Source organism: Eretmochelys imbricata, chromosome 9, assembly GCF_965152235.1.
Source record: "Eretmochelys imbricata isolate rEreImb1 chromosome 9, rEreImb1.hap1, whole genome shotgun sequence".
Taxonomy (NCBI): domain Eukaryota; kingdom Metazoa; phylum Chordata; order Testudines; family Cheloniidae; genus Eretmochelys; species Eretmochelys imbricata.
The window spans coordinates 22,829,251-22,849,530 of record NC_135580.1 but is presented as its reverse complement, the minus strand read 5'-3'; the positions used below and the strand labels follow the sequence as shown (position 1 = coordinate 22,849,530).

General features: G+C 39.8%; 1 protein-coding gene across 2 annotated transcripts in view; it reads left to right on the top strand.

The window, feature by feature from the left end:
• The first annotated feature begins 513 nt into the window (after positions 1 to 513).
• Positions 514 to 20,280, top strand: part of LOC144270066 (schwannomin-interacting protein 1) — a 389,770-nt gene continuing 370,003 nt past the window's right edge. Inside the window, exons 1-3 of one of the 2 annotated variants that reach the window (XM_077826268.1) lie at positions 514 to 584; positions 1,728 to 1,808; positions 9,931 to 10,081. In XM_077826268.1, the coding sequence (XP_077682394.1) occupies positions 1,741 to 1,808; positions 9,931 to 10,081 (219 nt within the window). In that variant the 5' untranslated portion in view covers positions 514 to 584; positions 1,728 to 1,740. The remainder of the gene's footprint in view (positions 585 to 1,727; positions 1,809 to 9,930; positions 10,082 to 20,280) is intronic. The other variant, XM_077826269.1, reaches the window with a different exon arrangement.

The following is a 20,280-nucleotide window of genomic DNA, read 5'->3' as shown; positions in this document are numbered from 1 at the left end:
TGTGACCCTGGCCATTATAGTATGTGATACTTTCTGTAGCTAGCTGTTGGCTATTGTGAAGTATAGGCTAAGATAATATATGGGCGACTGCCTTTAGCTGTTGTGAATTCGGCCTTTGGAACACCTTGAGGCATACAATTCGTTGGAGGTGGCAGTTCTGTCTGTTTTGCTCACTTATTGAAGTACCTTTGGATGCATTTATAAATAGAAATTTGTGTGTTCTCGTGTGTGCAAAGCCGGGTGACCTTGGGCAAGTCACTTCACCTCTGTGCCTCAGTTTCCCCATGGATAGCTAGTGATGATGATACTGACCTCCTTTGAAAGGTACTTTGAGATAAATAAATGTGATTAGAAATCTAAGAATAGGTGTTTAGATAAAGACTGGGGTAGGGACTGCTGTTTACTATATGTTTGTACAGTGCCTAGGCCCTGATTTGGGTGAGGCCTCAGGCACTGCTGCAATATAAATGTTTGTTAATAATGTCAGCGTGTTGAAATCTGTTATTTCTTTCCTTGTAGGAAGAACCCAAAAGGCTGCAGCATACCTTAGAACAAGTTATTGATGACAAATATTTACTTGAAAGGTACGTACGAAAAGATTTTGGAGTGGTTTGCATAGCATTTTCTCATAATATAGTAAAAAATCACTCAAGCAATATTTTTTTAGTATAACAATTAGTGCACTGGACAAGCTAGTTTGAAAGAAGTAACTATAATGTTTCAACATGCTACAACTATTGTCAGGACTGACAATACTGGGAGCAGGCGTTTGAGCTGTACAAAGTAGAATAGCAAAACACAAAAGGGGACATAGCAAAGAGTAATCACTTGCTTTAAATATGCACTCTTATAAGTTTGAGCTGTAAGTATTGCCTTCTGAGGGATGCTTGCAGAGGGTTTGTTTGGGTTTTTGTGTGTGCACGTTTTATATTTCACTTGGAGAGATGCGAAGAATTTTTATGGCTTTATATCTCACACCTAAATATTTGCTGATTTTTACTTAAGGGAGGATAACTTCTGAAAACTTCTGCTGGTTAGATGATGTAATTGGTTGCCAAAGTTTCAAAATAAAAATGGATGAACTTGTGGAGTTCATCTTGTGAACTCTCATGCCCAGTGTCCTCACTCATGCAATTAGTCCCATCCCAGCCAATGTCCCCATTGTGTGAGTTCACCTCTGTTCTTGAGATCTTCAGTTTTATCTTCCAGCATTTTTATGGTTTTCTTAACTTTATCACACTTTGCATCATAAATTCCTTTGTCAACTTCTGTTGATAAGAATCTCTCTTCTTATTCTTGCATGACTTTTGCTACTGTAATTAATTTGGTTTCTAGTATTTCCATTTTACTTGCCAGCTTTTCAAGTATAGCCTCTGGGATGGAAGTTAAATTAGCAGGAATATGTTATACTTGTCACTGGTTTTTATGTCCATCAGTTTCTTCACCGGGCATATCTGTCTCTGGTGCTGTAGCATCTGAAACTGAAAGTTCTAGTGTTGAAGCTTGAAGTCTGCATGCATCTGGTTGCAGGATAGGGATTGTAATTTGGAATTCAAAAAATTTTTTTTGGTTACCCTTCTAAGTCAGGTTGATGCTGTGTTTTCCCCCCCCCCCCCCGGGGCATTTTTAAATAAGTAGCTCTGCTATGTACGTGTCAAAATGTCTGAATGTAGTTTCATAGTGATTATAAAAATGTCAGCTGAAATAGATTAAAACATTTTTTATAGCCATCAGATTGCTATGGATGTGGAGAATAATATCGAAAAATATCCTATCAACTTACAGCCCCTGGAATCAAAAGTGAAAATGTAAGTAATATAAGATGTTTAAATGATTCAGCAATACAGCTGAGACTGTTAAACTTCTGTGGAGCTGAATTTATATAGTGTTTGTCTTGGATTTCTAAGTAGCTTTAAATAGGAAAAAATCTCTGAGGCCTCAGTTTAGCAAGGTAATTAAGCACATGACTAACTTAAGCACATGAGTGGCTCTGCTGAACTGGGGCCTTAATGCTGTACTTGTTACAGTTGTACCCATTTCGTATTTAACCATGTAAAATTGACAGACTATTTCAGAACCTGCCTGATAACTGTATGTAAAGGGAATTTATACATCCCTAGAGGGAAAGAGAAAACAGAGACAGGGAAGAAGGCCCCTTGTAGCATTTTTGAAACCTTAGAAAACTTAGGTGCTTAAATTTAAGTTGCCTCAAGTAGCCTCACTCAACTTCCAAGATACAATGCAAATTTACTTAAAGAACATTATTCATAACTACATTTCACACTGAATTTCACTTTCTGCTGGAAAGCAAAGCTCAAATGTTTTTAAGATATTAAAATATTAATATAATATTAAAATATTAATGGGGCATAAGGTTTCAAATTAAAATCCAGTCAGTGTCATTTAGTGATGCAAATATTGACTAGATTCAATAATATATATTTTTTCAGAGAATTTTCTAGAAGATAGTTATGTCTGGAAAATTTAATATCCTCCCTTTATTGAAAATGGAAAATGTGTTACGGATAAGTGCATCTCCATATAAACGTAATGCACTAAACCATAAAACTGATTGACGTGAACAAGATATAAATGTTTCATGGGTGAAGTCACAAGTTTTAAATCATAATTTTTAACTACTTCAATAACACACAGGTTTTGAAGTCTTAGTAGATTCTCTAAACATTTTCCAAATCATTGTATAAAGTCAAAACAAATGTACTTAGGTGTTTACTTCCAAAGTATCTACAGACTCGTGATGCCATAAGGGACACTATTTTGGGCCTAACCCGGACCTGGGTGTCACAAGTTCCCTGGGGTGCAACCTGGACTGTGGGACTGCTGAGCCCTCCAAACCCACCAATGTGGGTGTCCCCCATGCTGTGATGCTAATGTCAAGTCACAAGCCTCTGGCAGGCACTGCACTTTCACAGCCATCAATAGGCAGGGACACACCCAACTGAGTTACTCATGAACCATCAATAGGGAGGCTTCAGCCAATTCCCCGACGCTCTCCACCCTTGCACCCATGAACTGCAACATCTTGCGCTGGTCAGAAGCCTGGCCAGTATAAGCTCATTTGCCACTACCTCAGTGTGGAATGAACATACACTAGGCCAGGGGTCTCAAACACACAGCCCACAGGCTGCATGCTATTTCCTGCAGCCAGCCAAGCAGCCCGTGCCTGCCCGCACCCCCTCCTCCCCCCACCCACCCCCCGGCCTACCTCCAGGCCAGGAGTGGGCATACTAGAGCCTGCAGGCCGGATCCTGCCCTGGCCCTGGTGCGCACTGCTGCCACCCTGGAGCCGCTCTAGGTAAGCGGCACCGGCCGGAGTCCGCACCCTGAGCCCCCTGCCTGCACCCCAACCCCCTGCTGCACCCTGCACCTCAACTCCCTGGGGGGCAGGAAGGGGGTGGAGTTGGGGTGGGGACTTCAGGGAAGGGGTTGGAATGGGGGCAGAGAAGGGGTGGGAAGAGGCAGAGCCTCATGGAAGCTGTGGACTGGGGGCGGGATTGGGGGCAGTGATGGGGGGGTGTCAGTGATGCGGCCCTCAGGCCAATGCAGTGGCCCTCATGGTCACTTGAGTTTGAGACACCTGCATTAGGCTGTGTGGTCTGAGCTAAGATTCCTCAAGCACTTCACAATTTTAGGTAAAATATAACAGTTTTGTTAACAACAGAAAGATAGATTTTAAGTGATGACTTGCTGACATAGAGATCAGAGTTGGTTACTTAAACTCAATTTATTTTTGTTTCTTAAGTTCTAACTTAAACAGGTTTAGCAAGATTTAAATCAAGCAGTGTCTCATTCTAACAAATGGCACAGGCAGCTTCCGTTTCCTCAATGCACAGACTGGAGCCCTTCCGACCTGGGACCAAGCTTCCCCACTTCAAAGTCTTTTTCTTCCAGATGCTCTTCCAGGTGTTGAGATGAGGGGAGGAGGCCAAGTGATGGTGTCACAGTCTCTTTTTATGCCTTCTTCCAGCTGCTAGAAAGATCCTTGCTGTGATGCAGGGATCAGTCAGTCCCCTTTGGTAAAGCAGCCTCCATTGTGTACATGCCTTCTGTAAGGCGCTTCTGGGAGAATGGATTGTTTTATTGATGGGCCATCAACACCCATCTGACCAGTGGTAGGTGCTCCTTTGTCCTTCCTGAAAGGCTGACACTGGGTGTTTCCTAACCTCACAATATATTTCAGTAGTACCGATAGGGCCCTCAGTGGCCGGGTAGCCTAGTGGCTAGATCATTGGTTGGGGGGCTGTAGGGGGACTTGACCCCTCCTTCTTCCTCAGGTCCTGGCCCAGGGTCCTGTATCGCTCAACCTCTAAACAGGGGAGATGGGACTTTCTCCCAGCTGTGAGTGGGGGTTCAGGGTCTGTTTTCCTGGCCTGCTCCCTATGCAAGTCCTTTTCGTTTGGGGCATGGCCCTGCTAGTCCAGTTGCCCCACAGTTGGGGCTTATCTGTGGGCTCCCCTTGGCAGACGAAAATTTACTTGCCTCCAGTGGCTGCACTGGCAGCAGGTTGCTCGTCTGTGCCTTCAGGCAGGCATACCGAGAACTTCTGCCAGGTTCCCTTTTTTTCTTCCTCCAGGCCTGGCATTGGCTGCAGGTATAACAGGGCAGGGCTAGTTGAACCCATAGGTGTTCTTTAACCCCTGCTGTGCCCGGCTGCAGTCTCTCTGCTCCTTCACAAGTACATATAGCAATACTTCGAAACTTCACATACAATAATAACACATGCAATTCAACAGGATGTTAAGGTTCAACAGATCAAGACTTCTTAAATTATACCTCCCAAGGCATGCATTGTATGGAACATATCATATTGTATCACAGTGGTGAATATGGGGTTCTAGGGAGTTACTCTGAAGTACAGTGTGTCACATTGGGACTCTAAGGAAAGTTGCCCATTGACTAAAATGGGCACTTATCAGGCTCTAACACCATGGTTATTGCATTATTCAAAATGCCTGTTGTTCTGGGTCACTGCCCCCCATTTGTGACTGCGCCCAGTTACAAATGAGACCAGGAGGATTTCTTTGTTCTAACAAAAATAATGAGCATGTCTTCATTTTTAGAAGACATTTTCTCTTGAAATGAACCATTTCTTTTGCAATTTGGACTCCATTATCTTAAGACTTGCACCTGGAATTAGGTGGTGGAAAGGATTACTGGGGAGTAACACAGAAGACTATAGAAAATGATGAATTGATGAGATTGACTTAGGTGTAGAGATGAAAAATAATGTGACCCATGAAAATTGCAACATCCTGGACAATTCAGGGGCAAGGAGAGAATAAACAGAAGACACACTAGGCTTAATATTAATTTGGGTTGGTGTATAAACAGACAAAAATGAATAAATATGGAAGTATGGGAGAATTGCAGATGGAATTTGTAGAACAAGTGGATGGTCAAAAATCTAGAATATAATACTGCATCTTCAAATATTTGCTACTCTGTAAATAAGAAGAATCTGAACCTAAACTCTGGCATTTATGCATTCTTTCTGGTGGAAGCATGGTACCATACTGAGCATGTGACACAGCAGTCCATCCAGTGTCTTGGGAAATAATCCAAAGCATGTCAGCAATGATTGTATGGCTTTCTCAGTACTACCACTCATCTCATGTGATACTCCCATGTTTGGCAGCCCTGTCCCTCATGTCTGCTGCTCAGCCTGAATATCATACATTTGGTGGAGCTGAGGGCAAGTGCCCCAGGTCCATCTGCGGCCACGGTGAAGCCAAACTTCAAGTCGTCAGGCTTCATGGCTACCTCTCCCTGGCTGATCTCCCTGCTGCATCCAAGCAGAGAAGGAGGAAGAACAGCCCCAGAGTGGGGAAGAGTGGCTGGTGACTCACTGTGAGGTGCAGAAAGAGAGGAGGTTCTGTACTGGCCCAGGTTCCTCCAAACCCCCAGCCTACTGCCCTAGAGAGACCCCAGACCCTTTGCCTGACTCCAGACCCTTGCCTCCCTGCTAGACCCTAAACACCTGACCATGCCCCAGCCACACCCTCAGAGAGATCACAGCCATCAGACCTTCAGCTACCGGTACAGCACTCTATCTCCCCAACCCCAGCCATCCCAGCCCATTCCCAACAGCACACCCTAATAGTATCCAGCCTTCCAGCTACTCAAGACAACCACCTCCCACCCACCTACCTAACCCAACACCCGGTAGCAACACCCTGCTCTTGGAAAGTTTTTTCCTGGGCTTATTTTAAGCCACAGGATACATTTTCAGCCTCATAACTACATACATGAAATTATAACCTATAACATTACTGTAACAATTACTATAACAGCCATGCTCAGTGCATCATGAGCCTTCTGAAGACACTCAACATGACAAACTTTGCATTGGATACCACACGATCATTTTATAAAAATGAAAATGGGGGTGTAATGTGTTTCCTCCGAGGTACAAAGTATCACAAGCTCATTAAATTTTCATAAAATATCTCACATGGAGTTGCACAAAGTTTGGTAGTTGTACTATTTGGGTATAGTGAGATGATATCTAATTTTCATTCATGCATTTTTTTCTATACTAGTGCCCACCCCAAAGAGCATGAAAAAGAGGGGAGGTATTTTTTCATGCTTTGTGTGTATAAAAAGATCTTCTACACTTTCCACAGTATGCATCTGATGAAGTGAGCTGTAGCTCACGAAAGCTTATGCTCAAATAAATTGGTTAGTCTCTAAGGTGCCACAAGTACTCCTTTTCTTTTTAAGTATTCACTGGTTTTTTAAAATTGTTTCTAGTTCTCACACCTGTGAATAAATTCTTAAGAATATTAACCCAATGTAAATCAATATTTATATGTCTTCCTGAGTCTGCAGGTAACCTGTAGGTAACAATAGCTGTGGGAGAGGTGAACTGTTGGCATCTTTCTCAAAGGGTTGTTAACTCTGAAACCTAAAGATCAGGGCACGACAGAGAACAAAGACATAGACACGAGAATGAACTTAAACCAGCAGGTGGTCATTTATTAGATTTAACAGTAAGTGGGGGCTGACCAAGCATTAACCGAGTCCTGTGAGAGGTTAAATGGGTTCATGCTATTCAACCAAGGAATTAGGGTTGGTCACCTTAATCATGAGTTTGGCTCAGTGCATTGCTGAATCCCACCACCTTCCCCTTGCAAGTGGGAATGAGGGCAGATGAGGAGAGTTCACAGTCCACCACTACCTCCTATCTTCTATGCTCAGGTTTTTCACAGGAGCTGGGCCCCTGAAGCGTATTACTCACACTGGACACGTCCTACCTGTTTTGGACTTTGTTACCTCCACCCTTGCAGGTGATGTCCCTTACCTTTGTCTCCACCTACCACACCTCCAGGATGCTGTGCCAAAAGCAATAACAGAACAAAAACCCACCATCTGATACCAATCTTGCTCAGAGGGAAAAATTCCTTCCTGATCCTAAGGAAGGATCAGGGGTTTTCATCAGACCTCCAGCAAGCCTGGAAAGCCAGCTGTGACACACCTATACCTCCTACAGGACAGGGTGGGTGGGGAAGCATCCAGGGGCAAGAATGGGTGCTAGATACTTGGAATGCTTAAATACAGAGGGGATGGGAGATTTGGTAGAGCCAATCAGCTCCTTCATGCACTGAATTAACCAGTGGGTGACCAGGGGAGGAGACTCCAGCCTCCCCCACCCCTACCCACGATCCTCACGTGCATTGTGGGCAGGTGGAAAAGAGAAGGAGAGGGAACCTAGGTACTAGAGGTCACACCCTCCCTCTGAACCAGACACCCAGGATGGCCACTCCCCTGCCGAAATAGAAGGGATATTTTAGTAGGCACAAGCAGCTAATGTGCTTATTACACAATCCAGCGTGCCTCCCATGTCCACCTCCTCAGGTCCAAAAATCTTAATTGCCTTTGTACTCAGCACCTAAAGCCCCCAGCCTTCTCCCTGACTTCTCTGTTGCATTTACATGTTGTCAATCAAAAAAAAAAATCTTTGGTGTACATCAAAAACTGAAAAAGGAGGGGAGCATAAAATAAATTAATGTAATATCAAAATCATCTGGGGGTTATTTTATCGATTGTTTTATTAATTTTCATACCCAATTAAATGAAAACCTCCATTGTTTTAAACCTAAAAGATGTTATAAATAGCCTGTTAGACTAGAACAATAGATAAATAAGGAGCATTACAAGTTTTTAGTACCGACTTTTTGTGGAGTACGTAGATTATACCTTGAATGCATTCAAATATTTCACATTAAAGCTATTACTATTCTAGATATTTTGATGACTAATATTTCTTACAAATCTGTCTTCCCCCGCCCATAAATGCATAGTTGATATCACACTGCCATCTGGTGACAAGTACAGCAACAGAGATATAATTAGGAATGGGGAATCTGAGTATTTGAAATCATGCTCTAAAAATAAAATTTCACTTAGAAAGCAAAGTCTTTTTATTGTTTGTATTTGTTTAGCACCCAAAATCAAGTATACATTACATGGTACTCTCATAAATTACTGAATTTAATATAAGAACTCTATAAACTTGTTTCAAGCTGAAAATTTGGACTGAAAAGCTCCTTGTGTAACTGTGGAAGGAGGAGTCTGCCAGTGTGGTGCTTCTCTTCCCAAGACCAATTCAGCCTTAACTTCTGACTTTAGTTTTTGCTAGTTTGCATCAGAACCTTAGTGTTCTTTTAAGGTGTGTTGTGTATGACTCTGTCCTGCTGGTGTCCTGGCTAGGTAAAATTACAGTGGGATATGTATATGTTGAAAAAAACCAGAGAAATGAGTGCAATGAGAAAATGCCCAGGCTGATCATACAAATTATCTGGTAGAAATGGACTATAACTCATAGTCACATAGGGTCATATTTTTCCTTTTCTGCACAAAAGCTATGGGAAGTTACATGTTGTAAGAATCACAGAGCCATAGCATGTTCCAGGAGTGCCCTGGCGTGCCCCCAATATGCTCCCTCCATGGAAGGGGTGGCATAGAGCTCTAGTTCAGTGACAGCTGAAAATGCCCCATTCCAGATGACTCCTCAGTTGCTTATTTAAGACAATCTTAAGTCCCCTTTGTCCTTCTACAGCAGCACAAAGTGGATTCGGTATGGGCCAGGATCTGGCCTCTGATATTCTAATTGTGTCTGTATCATAAGCTGGCAGCAAGATTGACAAATGAGCTTCTGAAGCCCATCTTTTCTCTGATGAGACAGATGTTTACTTATTACAACCTATTTAAGATGTTTTAGAATTGTTGATATAATTATAGTCTTCAAGGAGTTAATCACTTTTGCAATTCCAAGAATTCCTAAGCAATTCTTGTTTCCAGTTACACTTTTAAAGTGCATAAATATTTCTCGTCTATCGAATATCTTTGTTAGAATTGAGTGACTAATGCAAATGCTCTATATTGAATAGTTGTTTGGGTCAACCATGTTAGTATCTTTTTATTGTTTGCTTCTCTGTGGGCATATTTCTGAATGCTTTTTGGGGTTGTAAGTGGCTGTTCTGAGTGTGAATACTTGAACTTCCATGTGAACAAGTGTGTTGTATATGAGTATCCACTATTCACACCAGGAATGTTTCCTCTCTGTTTATAAAGTTTGAGATAGCCAATGAAGGAGCAGAAACCATTTGACTTAGGTAGCCAATAGCACACCACAAACAACAGACATAGTGGGTAATATAAGAACCCTCTATGGATTGTTATCTGTTCTCATAATATATGTTGAAAAATTATAAATAATATTAGTAAAAGCTTATCTGTTCACAAGTAAGTCACAAAGCAAAAAAGGACTAAATAAGTTGGATACCTTTTTGCTAATACAATGCATCTAGCTTTCCCCCCCAGAGAAAGTCTCCTCGAACTTTACGAAGTTGTGCTGGATGGAGAACCTGTTGTTTATACATATTCACTTGTATTTTGAATTACAATCAGTATTCAGCAAGCATGGCGCAAATATCTACAGCGTCAGGATTTGCCGCGCCAGGACCACTTGGAGAAGCGCAGTCCATCACCACCTTCCTTGTCATCTGACAAGATGAGCAGTTCGATCAGCATGAACACTTTTTCCGTTGGCAGCACTCCTGTAAGTACAGTTTCTCTCTACAACTACTTCTTTGCTGGGTTCACCAGTAGGCACTGATATAAATGAACTAGTCAAGTCCGGTGGGGGGAATTTAGGATTAAGCATTTGACTAATTAATTACAAAGTAAAAACTTTTCATGGTTTCTCAAACATGCATTAAGGCAAAAGTGTTTAAACAAGTAAGATTGCAACTGTGCATCAGACCATTTTTCCCAGAGCCACACGGAACAACATTGATTGCTAAGCATTTTAGGTGATGATAGCAGCCGCTGGAGGACAGATTTTCATTGATATTTTGTTCTCCTGAAAAAAGTATGGATCCTTAGTTAAGTATATCCTCAGAGTTTTGTGTTTGTGTTCTCCAGGAAAAGGTGGGGAACCTTGGTGCTGTTCTGTAATATAAATGTGATTCCTATGCTGCTCTCTAAAAGAGAGGTATATAAGCCAATTTAATGATCATAAATTATAACTAGCTTTGGAAGGAATATTTGTGCCTCTTCAGGGGAGATTTTTACACACTTTTCTAAAATGAGGTAAATTAGAGAACCAAATGCAATATCTATACTCAGGAACATTATGAAGATTGTGACCATCTCTGGAACTCTTTGGGTCTAAAAATAAATGAATTGATCATACTGATCTATAACCTGTTTCAAATCTGTGACCGATTACATTGATTTTGATATAACTTAACTGATTCAGAGTGAAAACACAAAAAATACAAATAGCTTCCAAAAACATGTAGGAGATTGTAACCTATCATGGCATGCCAGGCCTTTCAAATAGATCAAGGAAGGGGGCATTCTAGCTTTTGGCTGTAGCATTGTCTCCTAAACAGTGGAAAGTATATATTGGTCAGGTACATTGTATATTGCTTATTGGGTCATAGGGACAGTAATTGGTGACCTCAAAATTCACTAACAGACTGGAAAACCTGTTTTTGCATATCACAAGTAGATGGAAGATACTTAGCCATACTTATATGTGAATTTGATACTTGTCAGTTTAACCATGACTCGATTTGGTAAAAATTTAAGTCTGGAAATCAATTTTCATTCAGGAATCCAACATTCTAAAAATCAAGCAACAGAATTTCTTATAATCTGCTACCTTTTGCACAGAAACAACAAAATCCTATAGTATTAAGCACACAGCTCTTCTGAAGGGCCCTTTTTAGCCCATCAACTACATTATCCAGATAAACTTAAACTAAATAAACTGTTTCCCCTAGCCATTGTCTTCTGTGACACCATAGTGGGTTAGGCCATATTAAACTTGAAAGTGTTCAATAAAATATTACTGTTTTATTTTTAGATGTTTTCTGTTCATACCTAGAGGCCACTTTCTTAGTATGAACCCATACTGCAATATTGAGTTCTGAATGTAATATAATATGCACTAAATGGGTTATTATCCTCTAATAGATAAAACAAATGTAGATCTAGTTTGTGAGACACTAGAATGTCACTGGATATTTTAAATAGCCATTTCTTGATCATGCTTTATATTTGCTGAAATACCACAAGATGGCTCTCTCCTCCCGCTCAGGAACATTTTTTGTGGTTCAAGGGCTTGGGTGATTTCAAAGATAATTCATTTTGCAGTGGGGGTGGAAGGAGGTAACTTAATCTGGAAAACTACTTGTATTGCTTTCACTTCTTCCAACAAAATTAGTATATTTTGAGTTTTATTATTTTATGTGGAAAATAAAGCATGGACACTAGGGTTGCTTTTGGGAATTTTTTTTTTTTTTTTTTTTTTTTTAAAAGAAATGCTCACTTCAGGAATTCCAGTCCTCAGTAAACTTGCCAAAGTTAGAATAAAGAAAGAGGAAGTCATTTTCCTTGACTTTTGATAATGCTAAGACTCTTCTATTGTCTCCCTTTAAAAAAACACAGAATCTGTTTTTTGAAGGTGAAGGACTAGCTGTCTATCTTAGCTACAGTACTTGTCAGGACCCAATTACCAAAGCATTTGAGCATCTTACAATCTTTTAATATAGTTATCCTATGAGGTAATAAAATGCTGTTAAAGACACTGTCAAGGAAAGGGGAAGTTCCAGGCTGAGAGCAGTCACTATATTTTAAAACGTATTAATTTATTTTTTACTTCCCCCTTTCTCATCTTACCTATTTCCCTTTTTTGCACCCCCTGTTGAAAATCAGACATGAAAGAAAGCAGAAAAGAAACATACAAAGGACTGAAAAATATGGCGGGTAACAGTCTGATGAAAAGGCTACCTAAGTGGGGGGGAGAGGGAGGGGGAGGGGAACCCAAACAAAGAAGCCCCACACACACAACTGGTCAGAACCTGAGATGTGCATTTGAGATGGATTGTCCAGGCATTGCCCCATATACACAGTACAAATTGCAAAGTGATATATCCAAAATGTGCATAAACTGAGTCAGGATGACTAACACTGTTTGAACCTCAAGTTCAGATAGTAATTGGAATTTATAATTTGAATTCTCTGAATTCATCAAATGTGATACTTCCTTCTTTTGGTCATAGTTAGAACCAGGAATACAGAAACATAAAGCAATAATTAAAAATAATCATTAAGAAGTTATGGGAATTTTGGGGCAAAATGATCAGATTAATTTCTTCCTCTAAACCAGCTGCCTCAACCCTAATTTACTGGGTTGAAATTCTCTTCAGTCAATCATATCACAATTTTCATTTCTAGTGGGTTTTTATAAGGTGGGTTTTTTTTAAAGGCTATTTGATTTCATAAACTTAGGAAAGCCAGTAAAATCGAATTTCCCTGAGGGCAGTATGATGTGCCTGACACGTAATCAATCGTTTGATCACTACTTATTGATCTATGGTGATGTGAACCCTCCTTAACTTGATTCTGATCATGCACTATTCATATGTATAGGGCTTCAGCGAGCTGTGGCTTAGACTAGTTTGCTGCAGATAACCATATTACATTTTGTCTTTGAACTGAATCTGTGTCACTCTGAATCTCAGCAGCTTGACAAACCGTTGATTAAAATGCCTTTAATTCTATGCAATGGTACTTGTTTTAGACCAGCTACCTGCATTCATGTATTCAAAAAACTCTTGTTTTTAAAGTGAAGCACTGACGTGAAACTCATGCTATAGAAAGGGAGCTATTAGACAGAGAAGGAAACTCACAATCTTTGAAGAGTTAGAAACATAACTTTATTATCACTGCTCTTCCCAGTACAAGTGTTTATTTCTTTGTTTGAGAAAAATGTACATAAAAACTGTATGTGTGTTGACTGCTGTCAAGGTTCCTCCCCCACTCTGAACTCTAGGGTACAGATGTGGGGACCTGCATGAAAAACCTCCTAAGCTTATCTTTACCAGCTTAGGTCAAAACTTCCCCAAGGTACAAAGTATTCCACCCGTGGTCCTTGGAATGGCCGCTACCACCACCAAACTAATACTGGTTACTGGGGAAGAGCTGTTTGGACGCGTCTTTCCCCCCAAAATACTTCCCAAAACCCTGTACCCCACTTCCTGGACAAGGTTTGGTAAAAAGCCTCACCAATTTGCCTAGGTGACTACAGACCCAGACCCTTGGATCTTAAGAACAATGAACAATCCTCCCAACACTTGCACCCCCCTCTTTCCTGGGAAATGTTGGATAAAAAGCCTCACCAATTTGCATAGGTGACCACAGACCCAAACCCTTGGATCTGAGAACAATGAAAAAACATTCAGTTTTTTACAAGAAGACTTTTAATAGAAAATAGAAGTAAATAGAAATGAAGAAATCCCCCCTGTAAAATCAGGATGGTAGATATCTTACAGGGTAATTAGATTCAAAAACATAGAGAACCCCTCTAGGCAAAACCTTAAGTTACAAAAAAGATACACAGACAGAAATAGTTATTCTATTCAGCACAATTCTTTTCTCAGCCATTTAAAGAAATCATAATCTAACACATACCTAGCTAGATTACTTACTAAAAGTTCTAAGACTCCATTCCTGGTCTATCCCTGGCCAAGCACAGCATACAGACAGACACAGACCCTTTGTTTCTCTCCCTCCTCCCAGCTTTTGAAAGTATCTTGTCCCCTCATTGGTCATTTTGGTCAGGTGCCAGCGAGGTTACCTTTAGCTTCTTAACCCTTTACAGGTGAGAGGAGCTTTCCCCTGGCCAGGAGGGATTTCAAAGGGGTTTACCCTTCCCTTTATATTTATGACAACTGCATCCTCCAGCCCTCATACCTAGCATGTTGTCTTCAACTACATTATTTAAGATAGTATCCACAGTGGGCAGTGAGCTGGCTATACATGCAGAAGACACTGTGTCCCCGATGTTAAACAAATAATACTCTTCCTCCTCACTAAGCGAGTCAGCAGGCTTTGTTTATAGGGCCTTTTGCCACTGGAGCCAGGGCTACTTGTCTCAATGGCATTTCAATACCATTGCCTCCAGGTGTGCCTGCTCCTCCTTTTGGCTGGCTTATAAGAAGCAGATAGTGCTAAGGGCCCCCATTTATTTTTTTGGACTGCTGCCATGTTTGTCCTCATTTCTTCTGGCACCAGGGCTGGTTAGAATGACAATTAATGAAAGTAAAGGCTTACCTCTAGGGTTTAAGAGTTTTAGTCACAAGTAACTTTAGTTAAAATGTAAAGATTATAGGTAGTCAGAAATCCAACTTTTCTGAACTTCTTATAATTAAAGACTGCACATTTTAATGAAATTGTGTATGCAATGTATTTCAAACTTTGCAGGTTATTTACTCCTTCATACAAAACATATGTGAATGGTGCACATGCATTATGAAGAGAGGATATGTTAATATTTTCTGGCACTCAATGATTGTGAAATTACAAACTAACTAACTTTTAGTTCTTGGATCTATGCAACAGATATCGTATGAATGATTTATGAGGCTTGATACAGAAATATTTTGAACAGCTTCCTATGTATTGGAATTTTTTATATTTAGAAGTATACTTTGTAGTATAACGCCCTCTCCCATCAAGAAATCTATTTAATTGGGACCCATCAAATCTACAAGTTTAATTTTAAAATCTTACTATGCATCCATTTGTCTCTAGATACAGCACAAAAGACCTGAATTTAAAACTTTTCACAGTGGAAAGCAACAATAATCTTTATCAACCATACACTTCCAAAAGGAACGTATCAGAAGGGTTGAAAAGAAAATATTTCCATAATTTAGACTGTCAGGAAAAGGATTGCCACCCCAGCCCCGCCAACCAAAAGAAAGAGAGAGAAAAAACATTATGGTGGTTCTGAGGGCTAACAACAGTGTCTGGCAGGCCTCATTTAAACCTAATGATGATAAATGGTGATGACTGCTGCTTAAATAGAATGATAATTCCATGTAATTGGGATGCCTTCAAGTGACACACATGCTAGGCCAGGGCTGCCAAGCGGGACACCCCTCAGCTGGAGATGGACAAGCAACAAGCCTCCATGAGATGATCCAGCAATGTCATCCTTATTGCAGCTCTGTGTGATCTCCCCCAAATCACAACTTTTACTGTTATAATAGATTGTTAATTTGAGATTGCCACTTTATTTAGGAGGAAAAGCCATCTGTAGTGGGTCTCTCCATTAGGCAGTTTCTATATTAAGGACCAAATTGAGCCATCCCAAGTAATTTTAGTTGACTACCATGATTCTGATTCCAGCTATTGTAGGAAAATAAATGTACTTCAGAATTCTTCAAAAATCAGACCCCTTTCAAAACCTCCAGTGCACAGCTAAGATCTTAGTGATGTAATCACTGGACTTCAGCTCATTTCTGTTCTTTGCATTTACAGAACATTACATTGTATTTACAGCAGAACTTCCATAAGGACAGTGCATGCTTCAACTTTACAATGCATTTGCATTTTTCAAAGAAAAACCTTAAACTACTGAAATTATACACTTGCATAATTCAACTGGGCAGCAAGTGTTGCATATGGATTTCAAATATATAGTAGGCATCCTCCTTTTCTGCCATTTAATATAACAGATTCAAACTTAATTCAAATATAATTCTTCAGTTACTCTCCAATAAATTTAGTACTGCTGCAAGTGTGCTAAAGTCCAGGATATCACTTCTTAGAATTTTGTGGACATACTAAAACAAATTTTTGTTGTTAAACTTCATCTAATTTTGTACATTTATTTATTCTTTTAAATCTTTTTAAAAATCTTGTGCCTAATTCAGCACTCTGTTTATTGTTCTTATGCCAATGTGATTCCATTTACTTTATCCATGTGGTGTGTTGTGCCTGTGCATGGTAGTAAGGTTCCAGCCTATATGTAAAACATTCTTTCAGTCTTTTAGCCACCTCCTTCTCCGAAGCTGTCATAAATATAAAGGGAAAGGTAAACCCCTTTGAAATCCCTCCTGGCCAGGGGAAAACTCCTCTCACCTGTAAAGGGTTAAGAAGCTAAAGGTAACCTCACTGGCACCTGACCAAAATGACCAATGAGGAGACAAGATACTTTCAAAAGCTGGGAGGAGGGAGAGAAACAAAGGGTCTGTGGGTCTGTCTATAGTCTGTCTTTGTCGGGGATAGACCAGGAATGGAGTCTTAGAACTTTTAGTAAGTAATCTAGCTAGGTATGTGTTAGATTATGATTTCTTTAAATGGCTGAGAAAAGAATTGTGCTGAATAGAATAACTATTTCTGTCTGTGTATCTTTTTTGTAACTTAAGGTTTTGCCTAGAGGGGTTCTCTATGTTTTTGAATCTAATTACCCCTGTAAGATATCTACCATCCTGATTTTACAGGGGGGATTTCTTTATTTCTATTTACTTCTATTTTTTATTAAAAGTCTTCTTGTAAGAAAACTGAATGCTTTTTCATTGTTCTCAGATCCAAGGGTTTGGGTCTGTGGTCACCTATGCAAATTGGTGAGGCTTTTTATCCAACATTTCCCAGGAAAGGGGGGGTGCAAGTGTTGGGAGGATTGTTCATTGTTCTTAAGATCCAAGGGTCTGGGTCTGTAGTCACCTAGGCAAATTGGTGAGGCTTTTTACCAAACCTTGTCCAGGAAGTGGGGTGCAAGGTTTTGGGAAGTATTTTGGGGGGAAAGACGCGTCCAAACAGCTCTTCCCCAGTAACCAGTATTAGTTTGGTGGTGATAGCGGCCAATCCAAGGATGACGGGTGGAATATTTTGTACCTTGGGGAAGTTTTGACCTAAGCTGGTAAAGATAAGCTTAGGAGGTTTTCATGCAGGTCACCACATTTGTACCCTAGAGTTCAGAGTGGGGGAGGAACCTTGACAAAAGCTTACCTTGGACTTTATCATAACTTTGGTTAGGAGTCCATGTGGGAGGATCCCAATCAAGCCCTTCCAGGTTACCTGTATAGACTCTCATTAACAGCACTGATACAGTACAACATACATGTCCCTGACACTTTGCTACCCTTCCTATTCTTGGGAGGTGGTTGCTATTTTTTTTTTTTTGCCTTGTGAATCTTGCCAGGAATGTGGAAAACTCCGTTAATCAGGTGTGTGTGTGGGGGCGGGGAATCTCCTCCAAAAAAGGATGATCAGACTAGCTCTGACTATTACCAGTACTTTTCTACCTGCCTCAGATACCTTGCCCCACCAACATATGGTTTGATCCTGGTCTGACTGAAGTCCAGTGGCAAAACTCCCATTGATTTCAGTGGAGCAAGATTCAGCCCATACAACCAGTCAGGAAGGCCAGAGGGAACAATAGATCAAGCATGAGAGGCCTCCCACAATAAGGCCTCTGACTCTCCCTGCTTTAATTATCTATGTAAGATGTGTTTCCTGGAAATTAAGTCTCTTAATAAGAAACCACAGGTTTTGCAGAAGAGATTGCAGACACATTCAAAGACTTCAATAATTATAAATTACAATCTTTTTAGCATTAATGTTTGTATTAATGAATAACATTTGGGAATTATAGCCACAAACTCATTATAGCTCATTATACAATTAATACTTTAATAGGATACAGAAGAGTTCATAAGTGATTTGAATGCTAAAATAATGCAGGGGGTGAGATTGTCAAAGGATCCTGAGGGAGTTATGCACCCAGGTCACAGTGAAATTTGATAGGAATTCAGTGCCTAACTAGCTTGAGCTCATTTGAAAATCCCAGTCACGGTTAGAAACCACTTTTTTCTGGGTTTCGGCAGAAAAGTGGCATGTTGGGGAGATGGCTTGAAGGCAGGATATGGGAGTAGGATGAGAGAGTGAGATTTTCTGCTAAGACTCTTCTCTTGTAAATCTATTTGCATTCTGATTAAGAACTGCTATTGCCAAACATGTAGATGTAATACTAGATTTTTTTTCTTATTAGTTGGATAGGAACTACCATTGAACATCTGACAAATTATTGTACTGCAAACATATTGATAATGCTTGAGCAATCTTCCAAATTGTAAAACAAAATATTTAACAGCAAAATACAAATTAAAATAAAATATGGTAAAAAGGGCAGTTATCTTTAAAATAACGCATTGCATCTAAATAGTTCATTTCTCTTCACTGCAGAAACGGGTAGGTAAACCATTTCTTTCTATGCTTTGTGCCTGAAAATTCTGCATTTTCCCCTGAAGTAAGTGGTCTAATCTGTAAATATCAAAGCTACTTTGTTTAAAACTGATTCTAACATGTAATTAAAAAGTTAGGGCTTGATAATGCAACTTTTAGCAACAAAAGTGAACTTTATTCTTGGGAGCAGTCCATTTGAGTTCAGTAAGTAAAAACTACCTAGATAAATAAGATTAGAATGACCTTTAATTACCCTTCTGGAGGCTGGTCTCTAAGAGTAAATGTGCTCCTAGAGAAGCTAAACCTATTATAAAGTTTTTCTTTGAGAAAAATGTTAATGCCAAACGCTCTCACAAAGCCTTCCTTTACATATGGTTGTGGTTGTGACCTGTTTTACTGATGATCTCACTTAGCGTCATGTGGCTCTTTAAATGGTTTAGCCTGAAAGACACAATCTGCCAGAGCCAGGGAGAGCCTTCTCTCTCCTGTGATAATCCTCAATAGGCAATCAATGGCTGGTGGGAGACATACCTGTGTCCAGAGTTTTTCACATCATTGGTGGGGTATCCTGGATTATTTGTATTTCACTTTAATTTGAAGCACTGACATAGGAATGAAATAAATTTGCTTCTTTGGGCAGAAGCAGCTTCTTCTATGCATAATTTTAAATTAGTTGTCTGGAATCATATGTTCCACCTCAGCAGTTAAGTCTCTGCTCTTCAGTTTCTGGGGTGGCAAGTGACAAAACTCAGTCTATAGGCATTTTAGTTTCCACCTTTTTGGAAACACTCCAAGATTTCTGCTCTCCAGTCTCTAGGCCTTTTCAGACAACCTCTTGAGAACAGAAAGGTAACAGTAGCCTTTTTGATTTGTGCGCGTGATTCTTCAGACAAGTTAATTCTACTGAATAGCAGCTTATGGATTTCTCTCAAATAAAATCAGAGTAAACAATTATTTACTCAAATGGGCAAGGCTTGCATTCTTCAGTACCATGGACAGCTCTGGACAGCCTACAATCATGTGGAAGTGTGGCCAGGACAAATATTCTTATAATGTACATTTTAAAAATATTCCTGTTTAAATTTCCTAGGGTGTTTATATGCAGACGAGTTCAAAACAAAACACCATGCTTTCTGCAGCATCTGGCATTAAGGATTTCTCTCAAACTCTGAAATAAGATACAGTGGGTTTAGTAATTATTTGTAAGAAGGAATATAAATGTTCACAAACCAGAATTTAACAATTTACTGCATTTTAATAGGATTGCGATCCCCATTTAGTGACTTCATTACTGCCTAGAAATACTTAACTATTTTCTGCAATAGAATAATGCTTCATCTGATATTTGTGTTGACATAAAAATAACTCTTTTTGGAATGGTCATTTCTTAGACATTATACATACAACAATGGAATTAGTGAAGAATAGCAAAAATAGAATCTAATGTTTATAGCTTTATAAGCAGATGAAAAGAGTTTGATTCATAGTAATTGTCAACTTTAATATTGTCAGTTCTTTGACTTTTGTTTATGTTGCAGGAAGTAACTAACATTTTTAGCAAAAATAACCAAAAATACAGCATCTGTTTTAAAGTAACATAAGATGCCTCTGTAAACATATGATTCCTAATTCTTTGTATAAAACTGTTCTGGGCAGTAAGAATGTGACTACTGTTACTTACTACAAAATATAGTAGCCAGTATTTGATGATAG